At 38.9% G+C, this 13,492-nt stretch overlaps 1 protein-coding gene across 1 annotated transcript in view; it reads right to left on the bottom strand.

The window, feature by feature from the left end:
* The window catches only part of csmd3b (CUB and Sushi multiple domains 3b), a gene marked incomplete at its 5' end in the record, with an annotated part of 443,617 nt that overhangs the window by 387,092 nt on the left and 43,033 nt on the right, over positions 1-13,492 (bottom strand). Inside the window, one exon of the mRNA XM_084423901.1 lies at positions 1,551-1,773. Coding sequence (XP_084280027.1) covers positions 1,551-1,773 — 223 coding nt within the window. The remainder of the gene's footprint in view (positions 1-1,550; positions 1,774-13,492) is intronic.

Below are 13,492 nucleotides of genomic sequence, written 5' to 3'. Positions count from 1 at the left end.
ACGATGGTAGTAAAAGAGCAGTATATCTCCTTTCAAACAGACGAGAGAAAGAGAGAGAGAGAGAGAGAGAGAGAGAGAGGGCTCAATCCCTAATTGCAGTGCATAATTTAAGACGGCTGAATAGCAACATGCAATTTGTCTGAGATGCCAGCAAACATGGCAATGCAAGACACAAATGTAGTGCCTGCAGAATCCTGCATTATTTACTTCTTGAGCTGTTTAATTAAACTCTGTCATTACTCTTCCTTCCTCTTCTCCACACCTCTAATATCTCCTCCCTGCAGGACAGCACGAGAGCAAGGAGAGGTAGAATGAGACGAGGAGAAGAAAATGAGAGGCTGCAAAAAAAAAAAAAAAAGCCTCCTTGGGCAGTTGTTTTATAACTTCCTGTTTGGGGTTACAATGTAAAAAAAAAAAATTATATATATATATATATATATATATATATATATACATATATTTGCAGAATGGATCGATATCTGACAGTATCTATATATATATACTGCATTATGTCAATCTGAGGCTGGGATCTGTCAGATATCGATCCATTCTGCAAATGGGACCCCAAATCCCAGACGGTCCCTTCACTCCACCTTTACTCCGTTGCCTAATGCATAATATGCACAGACAAACATATCCATCTCTAAGACACAAACATACACAAACCTGCAGGACTATTAGCTAAATAGTAAAGACAAAAATGGTGGAGAAAACCTTGACCAGGTACAAGATAAGATCAGTTCGTATAGATTTTAACCATAAATCTGGTGATTAAGAAAGAAAAATCCATGAACATGTTAGGTGAACTTCCCTATACCTTACAAACATAATTTACTGCGCATTATACTAGATGTATGTCCCATTTTAACATCCTTGTCTGCTGATACACATAGTGAAATATAAGCACTTGGAATCATTCACCTGTAACAAACACAAGCACTGTTTTGTCTGGATTTCCAACAGTCACGTCCACTATGATATTGCCCAGATCTGACCATAAACAGCACAGACGTGCAAATAAATTCAACCTGGGTAGCCGTCATTTACCCTTTATGCACATGTTCACACTGGTGTTTTCACTGTGGACTTATAAAATGGTCATTTTAGTAGAAGACATGCTTATGTTCTTTGCAGAGAATTTAGTGTTAAACTCATTCAAAGCCCTACAAATCTGTGTTCTTCAATTAAAGGCTTAACCGTATGTTTTATGTAGCTATATAGCTTTTATTCATATAACTTTATATGGCTGAGAGTTGATTGTAAAGATAGAGGAGTCCATGAAACAATGGCCAAGTTAGAATATAGTGCTTATTTTTTGTGTGTGTGTGTGTGTGTGTGTAATTATTCAGGGAGAGTTCTTGGCAGCACTTTCATTTGGCATCACAGTCAAGTTGCTTACAGGCACACCGTAAATTATACTCAGCAAAGTGTTTTCTTCATCCTTCCATGATCAGATATGTACAGTGCTCTGTGTTTTATTCTTCTGATACAGTAATGATGCAGATATTCTTATGGCATCATGAAAACGGGTCATTATAAACAGCACCCACCTCGTCCTGAAGTTAGCTGGATGCGGGTGTCCATCGTAGAGGGATAAAAAGTCATAGTCCTCCTCCACCGCGAATGACTGAAAGACTATTTGAATTCGGTTGCCCTCCTCTGCTACAATAACCCACGTACAGTTTGCCCCGTTCTGATATCCATATGGAAAACCAGGACTTTCAATGGTCCCATTCCTTCCTTTTAATGTTCCACCACATGTATATATGAAACCTGTGAAGCAAAAAGAGAGCAGTGTTCAATAGGGTCAGCAGTGCTGGAGGCATCAGAAACATTATGTGTGTGTGTGTGTGTGTGTGTGTGTGTGTGTGTGTGTGTGTGTGTGTGTGTGTGTGTGTGTGTGTGTGTGTGTGTGTGTGTGTGTGTGTTTATATTTAGGCAAGGTTGTGTGGAAAGTGGAGATGGTTTAGGTGTGTATTGAGATCTAATTGTATTTAAGTGTATTACGACTTCTAGAATAATCCAGATTAATGGTAAAATAATAAAATAATGGGGAAGTCTGCAAAAAAAAAAAAAAAAATGTTTGTGCTCATAAAAACACCTGTATACATTTGTTAATAAATGAAATCCACGATTACCAATTCCTACAGTAATGCATTCCCATTTTTTTTTATATTATACATTTATAGATGTCTTAAATTTCATACCACTATGATAAATACATGTTTATGCACACTACTGTATCAAAGACACCATCACATTTCTTAATCAGCAGCTACAATAACATTCAACATGTCAAATCTGATTGGCTCTTGCGTGTCATGCCAAACCAAGTTTAAACATTTTAATTTGTGAGTGAACTAGCCCTTTATTTGTAAACTATACAGTTGATTTGAGAGTGTAAGCTTGAGGATTGGCGTTCGTTCATGGCTGTTTTATTAGCCATTGTGAAACCATGACTTATTTCGAAGAGAATCTGTCTCACAAGCTTTGAGTGGAATTCAATAACATATTGAGTGAAGGAAAGCTTGTTTGTATAATTAAAGCAATCTTCAATTAGAAGCTACTGTCATGAGGCCAATGGAAATCCTATATTATACACAGAGGTGTTTTTACTCTGTCGATGGTATTCATTTTGGGATAACTTTACGCACCTACGCAGTGAATTAGTATTCCTTTGAGCTTTGTAAGTTGTAATTTATTGCCACATTTTAAGAATTGATCTGAGTCCGCCTCAATCGGACCGCCATTTTGCCCTCTCTCACCCACGAATTCAACACATGAGTGACTCAAGCAACCCAATTCCCGCAATCCAACCTGATGATGAATGAATCAACCCAACCAGTTCTATCGCATATTACAACACAAAACCTGAGCAGTTTGGAAGGCAAAGTCTGTCCAGATCTAATCAACGGTGAGCTGGGACAATCATTTGGAATATTTGTGGGAATGTGGCCACAATGAACCACATTAACCCAGTATTCAGCTCACTCACATCTGTAGGGTTTTTCATCTGTCTGCACACATCAGTCTCTAAGCTTTAAGGTAGCAAACGCGTATGAGTGTATGTGCTCACTGGCCCTGGGCTGTACAGTAGACTGTGATAATCAGCTCATGCTCATGACATAATAGTCTGAAAAATCTGATTTAACTTAGAACAAAATCAGAGTTTGATGGATGGATGGATGGATGGATGGATGGATGGATGGATGGATGGATGGATGGATGGATGGATGGATGGATGGATGGATGGATGGATGGATGGATGGATGGATGGATGGATGGATGGATGGATGGATGGATGGATGGATGGATGGATGGATGGATGGATGGATGGATGGATGGATGGATGGATGGATGGATGGATGGATGGATGGATGGATGGATGGATGGATGGATGGATGGATGGATGGATGGATGGATGGATGGATGGATGGATGGATGGATGGATGGATGGATGGATGGATGGATGGATGGATGGATGGATGGATGGATGGATGGATGGATGGATGGATGGATGGATGGATGGATGGATGGGTGGGTGGTTGGGTGGGTGGATGGATGGATGGATGGATGGGTGGGGTGGATGGATGGGTGGGGTGGATGGATGGATGGATGGATGGGTGGGGTGGATGGATGGGTGGGTGGGTGTGTGGGTGGATGGATGGGTGGGTGGGTGGGTGTGTGGATGGATGGATGGATGGATGTTTTTTATTTTTTATTTTGTCAAAACGATTCATTATATCTTTCCCAAGCCTAGACATGTGTACGATCTGCTTCCTGCCGCCCCTGATTGTTCAGTGGCCCGTCAGTGATTCAGTGTGAAGGGTGGAGGCCCTCCAGGCTCTAATTGCACCATAAGCTGCCATGGGAAATTAGCACCAATGTGGTCGCCAAGGAGTTTGAGGAAGAAGCACTCTATCACACACACAGACACAGGCACAGGCACACACACACACACAATGATTAGTTGAGAGCGAGGGGACTGACTCTGTCTGTGAGGAGGCAAGCCAGTCATATGGTCATTGATGGTCAGTTTTATGGGTTGTAGATTTGCTAAGACAACATCCAGTGGGTCTGACTTAAGATTAAAATTACATGACAGAAGGGAGATCTAGTAACGAAATACCTGGTTTACTAAAATCCAACATAACTTCGAAACTGTTTTGCGCTTGCAATCTAACAGAATATGTGTGCTTTTTGGGTATGATGTATTATGGGGGATTTTGCTAAATGGTTTGACACATCTATAATATATTTAGTAAAGATAATTATATATTCATGTCATTAATAGTCTATCTATACCAGCATACGATATCTTCAAATTTGAAAACCCTGATATTCAATGGAAACCCATTTTCATCATACGATCGTAATACCTAAATCAAATTAATATCTGCGTATCGGTTGTAATGAATTTGCACACGCATTCACCAAATCTGAATGACTTTCGAGCATTATAAATCACTTGCAGATGCGATTTAATCTGTTTGCATTGACACCACAATATAATTTACGCATATGAAAGGACACCTAATCATATTCATTAAGAAAAAAACATGCATGTGGTTTTGCGCATCTGAAAGATGCGATAACAAGTAAACAAAATTAGTAGATCACCATTGGCATTTTTTGTGCATGCATACTAGATAAACCTTTATTAAAATCACAGACTGTACAACGAATGCAGAGAACTAAGATTTAGCCTAAAGTGGAATTTACTGTTGCCGCAATAATTTGTGTTTATGATGCAATAAGAAATGCCACACTTGCTTCAGCATCATACATAATGTATATTTTATTATGCATCTTTGTAGTGGGCTAGAATCAGGTCCGGGGATATGTGAGGAAATATTGCGCTGCATACAATTATTACTAAAATATGAAAGTATTTTTCATTGCTGTTTTCAAGAACTGTTGCTCAATAAAAGCTACAATAAAAATAAAGAACAGCTGTTAGCTGTGCCTGCAAGTCTTAATTTGGTAGTTTTTAGGGGAAGATTAGATTTATATGCACCTACGAGCCACAATTTGTAGAATAGCAAGAGAAAAGTATAGTTTATCATTGACAAGAAGTACAATATTAGATGACTAGCGCATTAGCAAAGCAAGTTTAGAAAAAAGATAAAATTGTTAAAGCTAAACACAATGTTTTGAGATTCGCCATATGAATCAATTGTTTAAGTAGTTTGTGGTATTTACTAAGATAGTTTCCAAGGGACCATATCACATGGTTCTAGCCGTGATAAGATTAGCTTAGAGAGTAATTTAGGTTAAAGAGAAGTAAACGCTATACACAGAGAGCTAGTTTTTCATTGATAAGGAAATAAATCTCTTCCATTGCGAGTGTGTCCCCCTTATGAGAGTCTCCAGAGATGGAAGACAGCTCTGGAGTTCTCACCCTTCCTTAAGTAAAAAGATTAATACAGAGATTTTAGCCCACTCCGTCTAATACACAAGCTAAAAGAGCTCAGCATAGCATTTGAGAAGCTGCTGATAAAACAAACTGACATGACCATAATGGAAAAAAAAAACAACTAATTAAGATTTACTATTTATCTCTCTTCTCTCCCTTAAGGGGCTAATTAACATGGGGGATAGATGAGAAGTGTAGAAGAGCTATGTGGACTTAGGGCACCTACACATCTCTAGAAGTACAGAAAAAAACTCCACAAACCTACATTTTCCGGAGATTATGTTATGTTTGCTGTAGTTGAGGTGATCAAGAGCTTATTGAGAAGAATCAATGAATCATCTGACCGCCTCTGCCCATTATGAACATTACAGGCTTCTTTTTTTAAGTTTAATACAGAGTAAATGTATGGCTTGAGGGAATGATCTCAAAAGTTTATTGGTGATTCATGTTGTAGGGTAGAGAGTTTAAGGAGAGGATATAAGCTTCTTATAAAGGAAAGCGGTAAACTCTTGACTCACACAAACCCAATGCAACATCAACTTGAGCCAGTGATGTAAAGGAGATCACTCACACTAATGAAAAGTTTGGAAGACGTAGGCTTGCCCATATTTAACTAGCCACAATTTATTTAATTTTACAAGGATTTAAGAAGAAACATGAACATGAAACATGTTCAAATAGAAACATTTGTGCAATATTAATTGTTAGCTACGGTGATCAGTTATATGATTTTTTCCATTTATTCAACATAGTAAGCAGACATACTCATTTTAAAGACCCTTTTTTCCCATTAGATATGTTAGGTAAACTATTACCTAACATGTAATTGTTGGATGCATCCGTCGGGAATGCCAAAACCTCCAAAATCACACTGCAAAAAAATGCTTCTCTTACTTAGTATTTTTGACTGGTTTCCAGTCCAAATATCTAAAAGATGCATTTACTAGATAAGTAAAATTAGATAAGACATAATTAAGTGAGTTTTTGCTTTAAACAAGCAAAATTATCTGTCCATGGGGTAAGAAAAATAATCTTAATATTCAAACAGAAACAAGATTATATTTCTTACCCCATGGATAGATCATTTTGCTTGTTTTAAGCAAAAACTCGCTTAATTTTGATTTATTTCCCCAGAAAACAAGACATATTATCTTATCGCATTTTACTATTTTAGTAAATGCATCTTGATGTAAGATTTTTTTTTTATATTTGGGCTGGAAACCAGACAAAAATACTAAGTAAGAAAAGCATTTTTTGCAGTGCACCACTATTTGATGGAGACATTTACTAACAATCCAGTTGCCTTTCACGCTGACCATCTTGGATCAGCTACAGAAGCCAGTTAACATGTTCCAAAATACCTTAACATCAGGGTTTTGGCACATATTCACTGGCTTCTATCTGGTCAAAGCTAGTCACTGGCTGGCCATCTAGCCTCCACCATCTTGGACCAGGAACAAACCAGCTACCAGTTGGTAATCAAGTAGTAGTCTAAAGCCAGGGACACACCAAGCCAACGGTCGTTTTTTTAGCATCGGCAGACTTAGTTTTTTAGTCGGACGCCGTCTATTTTAATTTTTTGAGAGAGAGAGAGAACTCTGATTGGCTGTTCAGTTTAGCGAACGAGTCAGTGCACGAGAATAAGAGCAAAAGTGAGGAAAGCGAGCAAAGTCATGACGGCACAGACAGAGAGGCTGTTCTAATTTTACATCATCTTACCTGAGCATTCGAATGCGGGAATATATTCATAATCACGAGCGGAGTGGAATAAAGAATGTGAACAGCATGATTGATATTCAAAATGGTAAGCAAGCGCTGCTTTGTTTATGGTTTGTATTCCTGCAGTCTTAGTTTTGCTTTCCCTTTTTGAATGACGTATATAGACAAATATACCTGCTTAAAAAGACAGCTATCTCCTTTACACGCAGAACGCGCATGCTAGTTGACAGTCTGTTGTGTTCAAGCACAGATTTCTCACGGACGCAGGGCGACAACACTTTCATCAGTGCTATTTCGTTTGCCGTCGGTTTGGTGTCTTGGACCAACTAGGAACCAGTTAACATATTCCAAAACACCAGTAAGCTGTGCTTTGAAATATATTATTTAGTTTCTGGTCCAAGCTAGTTGTTAGCTAGCTATCTAACCCGGGCCATCTTGAAGCAGCAACAAACCAGCTACCATTTGGGGATTAAGAAGTAGTCTAACAGTTAATGACCAACTTGGACGAACTAGAAACCAGTGAACGTATTCCATAACACCAGGCAGCTGTGCTTAAAAACATATTGGTTTCCAGCTGAAGTAGTCATTAACTGTCATCTAAGATGGACTATCTTGGATCAGCAACAAACCAGCTCCCAAATGGGGATCGAGTGGTAGTCAAACCGCTAATGAAACCAGTAAGCATGTTTAAAAACCTCTGGAAGCTGTGATTTGGAACATTTTAGATGGTTTCTAGCTGGTCTAAGATGGTCAAAGTGCCACTAATAATCTGCTTTCTTCAAGTGTTTATCACTTTGTGCATATTATTATATCTGCACACTGCTAATTGCTCATTTTCTTGAAGAGATAGAAGCATGTCTTGCTCTTTTCTCAAGCTGTTTGTTGATCCTGACACTATGTAGATGTTCACGCTAATTACTGAGGTGTGAGGCGAGGCGGTATGCTCATCCCTCTCTTCTAGCACCAGGTTTCATTGGCAAAGATTTGGCTCTTTTTTACCTTGGCAGCTGGCCACTCTTTTCTCTTTTTCTCTGTCTTTCGCTCGTGCTTCCTCCTGCCACCCCATATTTACAACAAAGGCTGGCGCCACCTGGGTCAGCATTTCCGCATCACATCTTTCTTACCCCTAACAATGAAGCTGAGCAGTCTGGCAAGACTCTGGCTTTAAAGCAGAGAGAAATAAAGAAAGATCAAGCTCGTTTTTACCCAAACTCTAGCCAAGACCCCTCTTAAACAAGACCTATCTGTACAATCCTGTATCGATTTGAATCTGCTTTAATTCCTTTTGAGAGCATTTAGCAGTTTCTGCATTCAACCTGAATAAGAACAACTGAATTTGTACAATAGGGTTGGGATCGATTCCATTTAAATTCAGACAGTTCGGCTAATGCACTGGAATTTATTTTTAAATTCATTTATGCACTAGTAAGTGATGTTTGAACATGGAAAACGACAATAAACATTTCAGTTTTTGTACGCCAATCATCTACAGTATGGTAAACCAGCATGCACAACTGTAAAACTGTAAAGACAACTATAATTTCGTTTAGATCATAAAAACTCCCCAAAGCAAAATCTCTGATGCCTTGAACCTGGTAAATGTTGGCCAATCAGTGACTATTGTACTCTGATGCAGCTGAATGCATTCAGTCATAGTTAGTTGCTCATTTATACAGTAAATGCTCAATGAGGTTTACTGCTAAATGTAGCAGCACTGTCACATTTCATTGACAATAACACTTTAAAGTCTTTATATATAGTGCATTATAAAAATATTTTTAATTATGCTTTGTAATGCACCTTATAATGCATTGTATGATCTCACGAATAATTGTTACCACAGTTATAATACATTATAATACTTATCTATTCATTGAACACCTAATGCATTAAAGCCCATGACAAACAACCAGATGTAACAAGGAATCTGCAAATATTATAATGCATTTTAACTTTACTTGCAATTATTTATGAAAATATATAATGCATTATACATAAAGGCTTTAAATAAACTATGTCACCAAAAAAAAAAACTACAAAAAAAAAAACTAATCAGATGTTAATGACTATTGTTTTAATTTTAAAATCAACACAGAACTTAATCCACAGGTAAGTAGAAATTTGCTAACCTGCCAGAGGACTTTGGATGCCATATTATTATTAAACCTCAAAGAAAAGCTTTTCTACAGATAAATGAGATTTCTAAAGGAAGCGAGGCTTTTCCCTTTAATTAATTATTAAACTGTACTCCCCAATGACCAAGTCTTCTTAAATGGAAAGGTCAGATGAAAGGAATATTTTATTCCCCTTCCTTACTTCTAATTCTCAGTAGACCTGAAACAATTGCCCCTATCAGAATGAGTGAGAATATTCCCCATCCAAATATGCTAAGGGGGGTGGTGTCACAAATCAGAGATATTACAGATATATAGTCTAAAAATCTAGTGAGTTGTCCATGTACAAAGCATTTCATGCATGCCACATGTCAAATATTGACTCAGTAGCATAGCCCATATAATGCAAATTAGCACACTAAATTGAGACAGATCCCAAATCACTTCTATAAGCCTGTATAAAAAGAAGACAAGTCTTAATGTCTATAAAGGTCTATAAAATAAACTATAACCAGATATAGTCCTTCAGCACCACGTATGGCTCCAAATAACTGTGGTCTAATATGAGGACTGAATCCACAAGACAAATCAAATGTGTCCATTCCAGCAACCAAAACAACACTGAAGTATTCACTCCTGACCTGAAGGTGTTGCTTTTTCACACCCCTCCTTAATATTTGATAGGGCTACCAGAATATGTCTACTATGAAGGTGTTTGTAAGATTTTAATGTATATCTGCTACAACTAATCAACAAACTTATTTTGACATTCAAGATTTCACGGGAAAACTGTCGTCACTGGATGAGGGCAAGCTGTCTTCTTAATGCTCGACTAATGACAGCAGTATCCTCAAGGTAGGATCTATGATTCAGAGGATCTTGAAGACAAGATGAAACCAACCTGAAGGACGTGAGAAAAGCACACCTGAGAGCCTGAAGAGAGAGATCCTTGGAGAGAAAGCTTGATGTACTTGAGGAAGCCGTGAAATGTAGAGTTACGAAGGGAAATGTGTGTGAAATGCACACAGCTGTTTTTGTACCAGCGTATCTTGATATCTCTTGGTTCCTCAGTTCCTATAGTTAAAAGAGGCACACAAATATGTGCCTACCAGGGTTGTGCAAAATTCAGAATTGGAGAACTCGGTTCCTTTCGGTTCATTCGTTGGGATCTGAATTGAGTTGTCCACACACCATAGGAGGTTCAATTGGAATGAGAGGAAGTGGAATTGCAAAGTTATAATTGCAAACAATTTACCGTTGCTCAGCGAATTAATTCTGCACAATCTGTATAATCGGAAGTTTTCAGATGAGCGTACATTTACATTTACATTTATGAATTTGGCAGACGCTTTTATCCAAAGCGACTTACATTGCATTTCAAGGCACACATTTACATTCTTATCAAAGCGTAAAAAAAGAACCTTGCGCAGATTTTGCCCCATTGCCCCATAATTTCTGTCTGGATCTCTTAAATGTCACTGATGCCAGGCCCTCATCATCACTGCGCATCCCCCTTTCGCACCGGCACACAATCTACACTGACACATGTCACTGAGAGAGAGCGTGAGCTCCTAGCAATGTATAGAATGCATTTAACCCCTGCTGCCACGCACAAAAAGAACATTTCTTGAGGCGGTATGAGTGAGACAGAGAACGAGAACGATGACAGATCAGCTCCCTCAGACAGCATGCCGTTAGCATGAGCGGAAAATGGAGAGAGGGACGAGGCGGAGGCGAACTGATCAAACTATCAATCACAGGCCAGATAATGCTATTGGAACGCGGTGGCGAGGTGGTGTGAAGAATTACACGAGAGGTCATACATCACGTCTGTCTGGTAGACCGAGCTTTGTTTGTTGAGTGATAATTGTTGGGATTAAGCGTCTTCTGTCACACGAATTAAGAGTGAAGACGCACAGTGGGTCACACATTTGAGCGTGCCATTAATCACAATGATGGTCTAAATCATGCATGTAATATGTATCTTGATTGGATCCATAATAATACAAAACAAAAGCTATAAGATTAGTTTGGCACTAGAGTTTGGCAACATTAAGCAGGGTTTTTATTATAGATGGCTGAACAAAGCGTTTCAGTAATTTGCTAATTGAATAAAGTCAAGCACTCAATCTTTTGGTCCTTTTGCATGTAGGGCCCAACGAAAACAGGTTATTTACTTATTACCAAATTCTGCTTTATTGTTCTGAAATTCAGTAAGTTTTATTCAATTGTATCATGAAAACTGTCTAATCAAATGAATTCATACAAATTCTAACCATATCATTATTCAAATCAAAATATAATAATTTAGAATTAAATGTGAGCATTGCATTTTTTAATTATGTGATACAGAGTTTCACATTATAATCTAAAATAATATTATTGTTATAGACACAATTTTACAGTACATTTCGTTACTTATTTTCAGCAATTTCACATTCAAAACCAAGCTTTTATTGTGGTGAAAAACTGAGTGAATACTTTTTCAGTATGCATGTGTTTAGAAATGAACTACCTATGACCTGAACTCTGACAGCACCTCCGGACAAAGAGTTCACATTCACACGAGCCGCTGTACGCTGGGAACACCACGAGCGTCATGAGCAACATGAGCGTCAAGCATGCTTGAGTATGTAGATTACAGAATGTGTCTTTGAAGAGATGCACCACAGGGGTCGGGAAGATTTTTTTATATTAAAAAAATGTGTTTTATGTTCTAAGGCAATGTAATTTATTCCTGTGATGCAAACGTGGCATGGTGGTTGGTGCCAGACTGCGCTGAGTATTTCAGAAACTGCTGATCTTCTGGGATTTTCACGCACAACAATCTCTAGGGTTTACAGAGAAGGGTCAGAACGAGGAGATATCCAGTTCTGTGAGTGAAAATGCCTTTTTAATGCCTAAGGGGTCAGAGGAGAATGGCCAGACTGGTTCAGCTGATAGAAACGCAACAGTAACTCAACACTCAAATAACCACTTGTTTCAACCGAGGTCTGCAGAAGAGCATCTGAACACACAACACGTCAAACCTTGAAGCAGACGGACAACAGCAGCAGAAGAAACACACCAGTGTCACTCCTGTCAGCCGAGAACAGCAAACTAAGGCTATCATTCACACAGGCTCACCAAAACTGGACAATAGAGGATTGGGAAAACGTCAGCTGATCTGATGACTCTTGATTTCTGCTGCGACATTCAGATGGAAGGGTCAGAATTTGGCATAAACATCATGAAAACGTGGATCCATCCTGCCTTGTATCAGCGGTTCAGGTTGCTGGTGCTGTAATGGTGATTTTCTTGGCACACTTTGGACCTCTTGGTACCGGAGTATTGTTGCTGAGCATGTCCATTCCTATATGACCACAGTGTTCATCTTCTGATGTTTTGATTTATTGTGATTTTGATTTATTGTGAAATTGTGATTTAATTTGCATCATGGAAATCACATGGCCCTACTCGTTTCTCTGCTAATTCAAAACATTGAATCACTGATAGCGCACTCCTATTATCCAGGATAGGTCTGATGTTCCATGGAGACAGGAGGGACGCATCGATACTTCAAGGGAGTCTAGTGACTTTCCAATTCACTGCATATCTTTGTGTGTGTGTGTGTGTGTGTGTGTGTGTGTTGCTGGGTGATGAGGATTAATTAAAGGGGCATCGGTTACATGTCGGGTCGTTTTGGCGGAGCTGATCGATCCTGATGGCTCCTCAGTCCTCTAATAACCCAGGCAAAGCCCTCCAGCTGTCTCCCATGCACACACACAAATCCACCGCAAACACACTCCGCACCTGCTTTAATCAGCCTGCTCGAGTCACACTCTCATCACGCTGACTGTCTCTCTCACACACACACACACACACACACACACACACACACACACACACACACACACACACACACACACACACACACACACACTCTCTGTCACAGGGTAGTGGCTGACACTAGCTCATTAGTAAAGGTAGGCTTTGTAATGATCACTAACCTAATCCTACACAACACGTCTTCTGTGATAGAGAAAACAGGCCTGTCTGGGATTTAGATGATTAGGAAATATGGGGGGGGGGGGGGGGGGGGGGGGGAGCAGGGCTATTCATTTTTTGGAAAGCTTAATGGCCACAAAGCAGGATTTCAAGGGACTCAAGGGAGGCAGTATTCATTTTTATAATTATTTTATAGGATGAGGATGCATAGACTTTAGTAAAGTATATTTATATTATGTTATATAAGGTTCTTATA

Source organism: Rutilus rutilus, assembly GCF_951802725.1.
Source record: "Rutilus rutilus genome assembly, chromosome: 11".
Taxonomy (NCBI): Eukaryota; Metazoa; Chordata; class Actinopteri; order Cypriniformes; family Leuciscidae; genus Rutilus; species Rutilus rutilus.
Note: the sequence above shows the minus strand (reverse complement) of the source record. Positions and strands in the feature narration are given on the sequence as shown.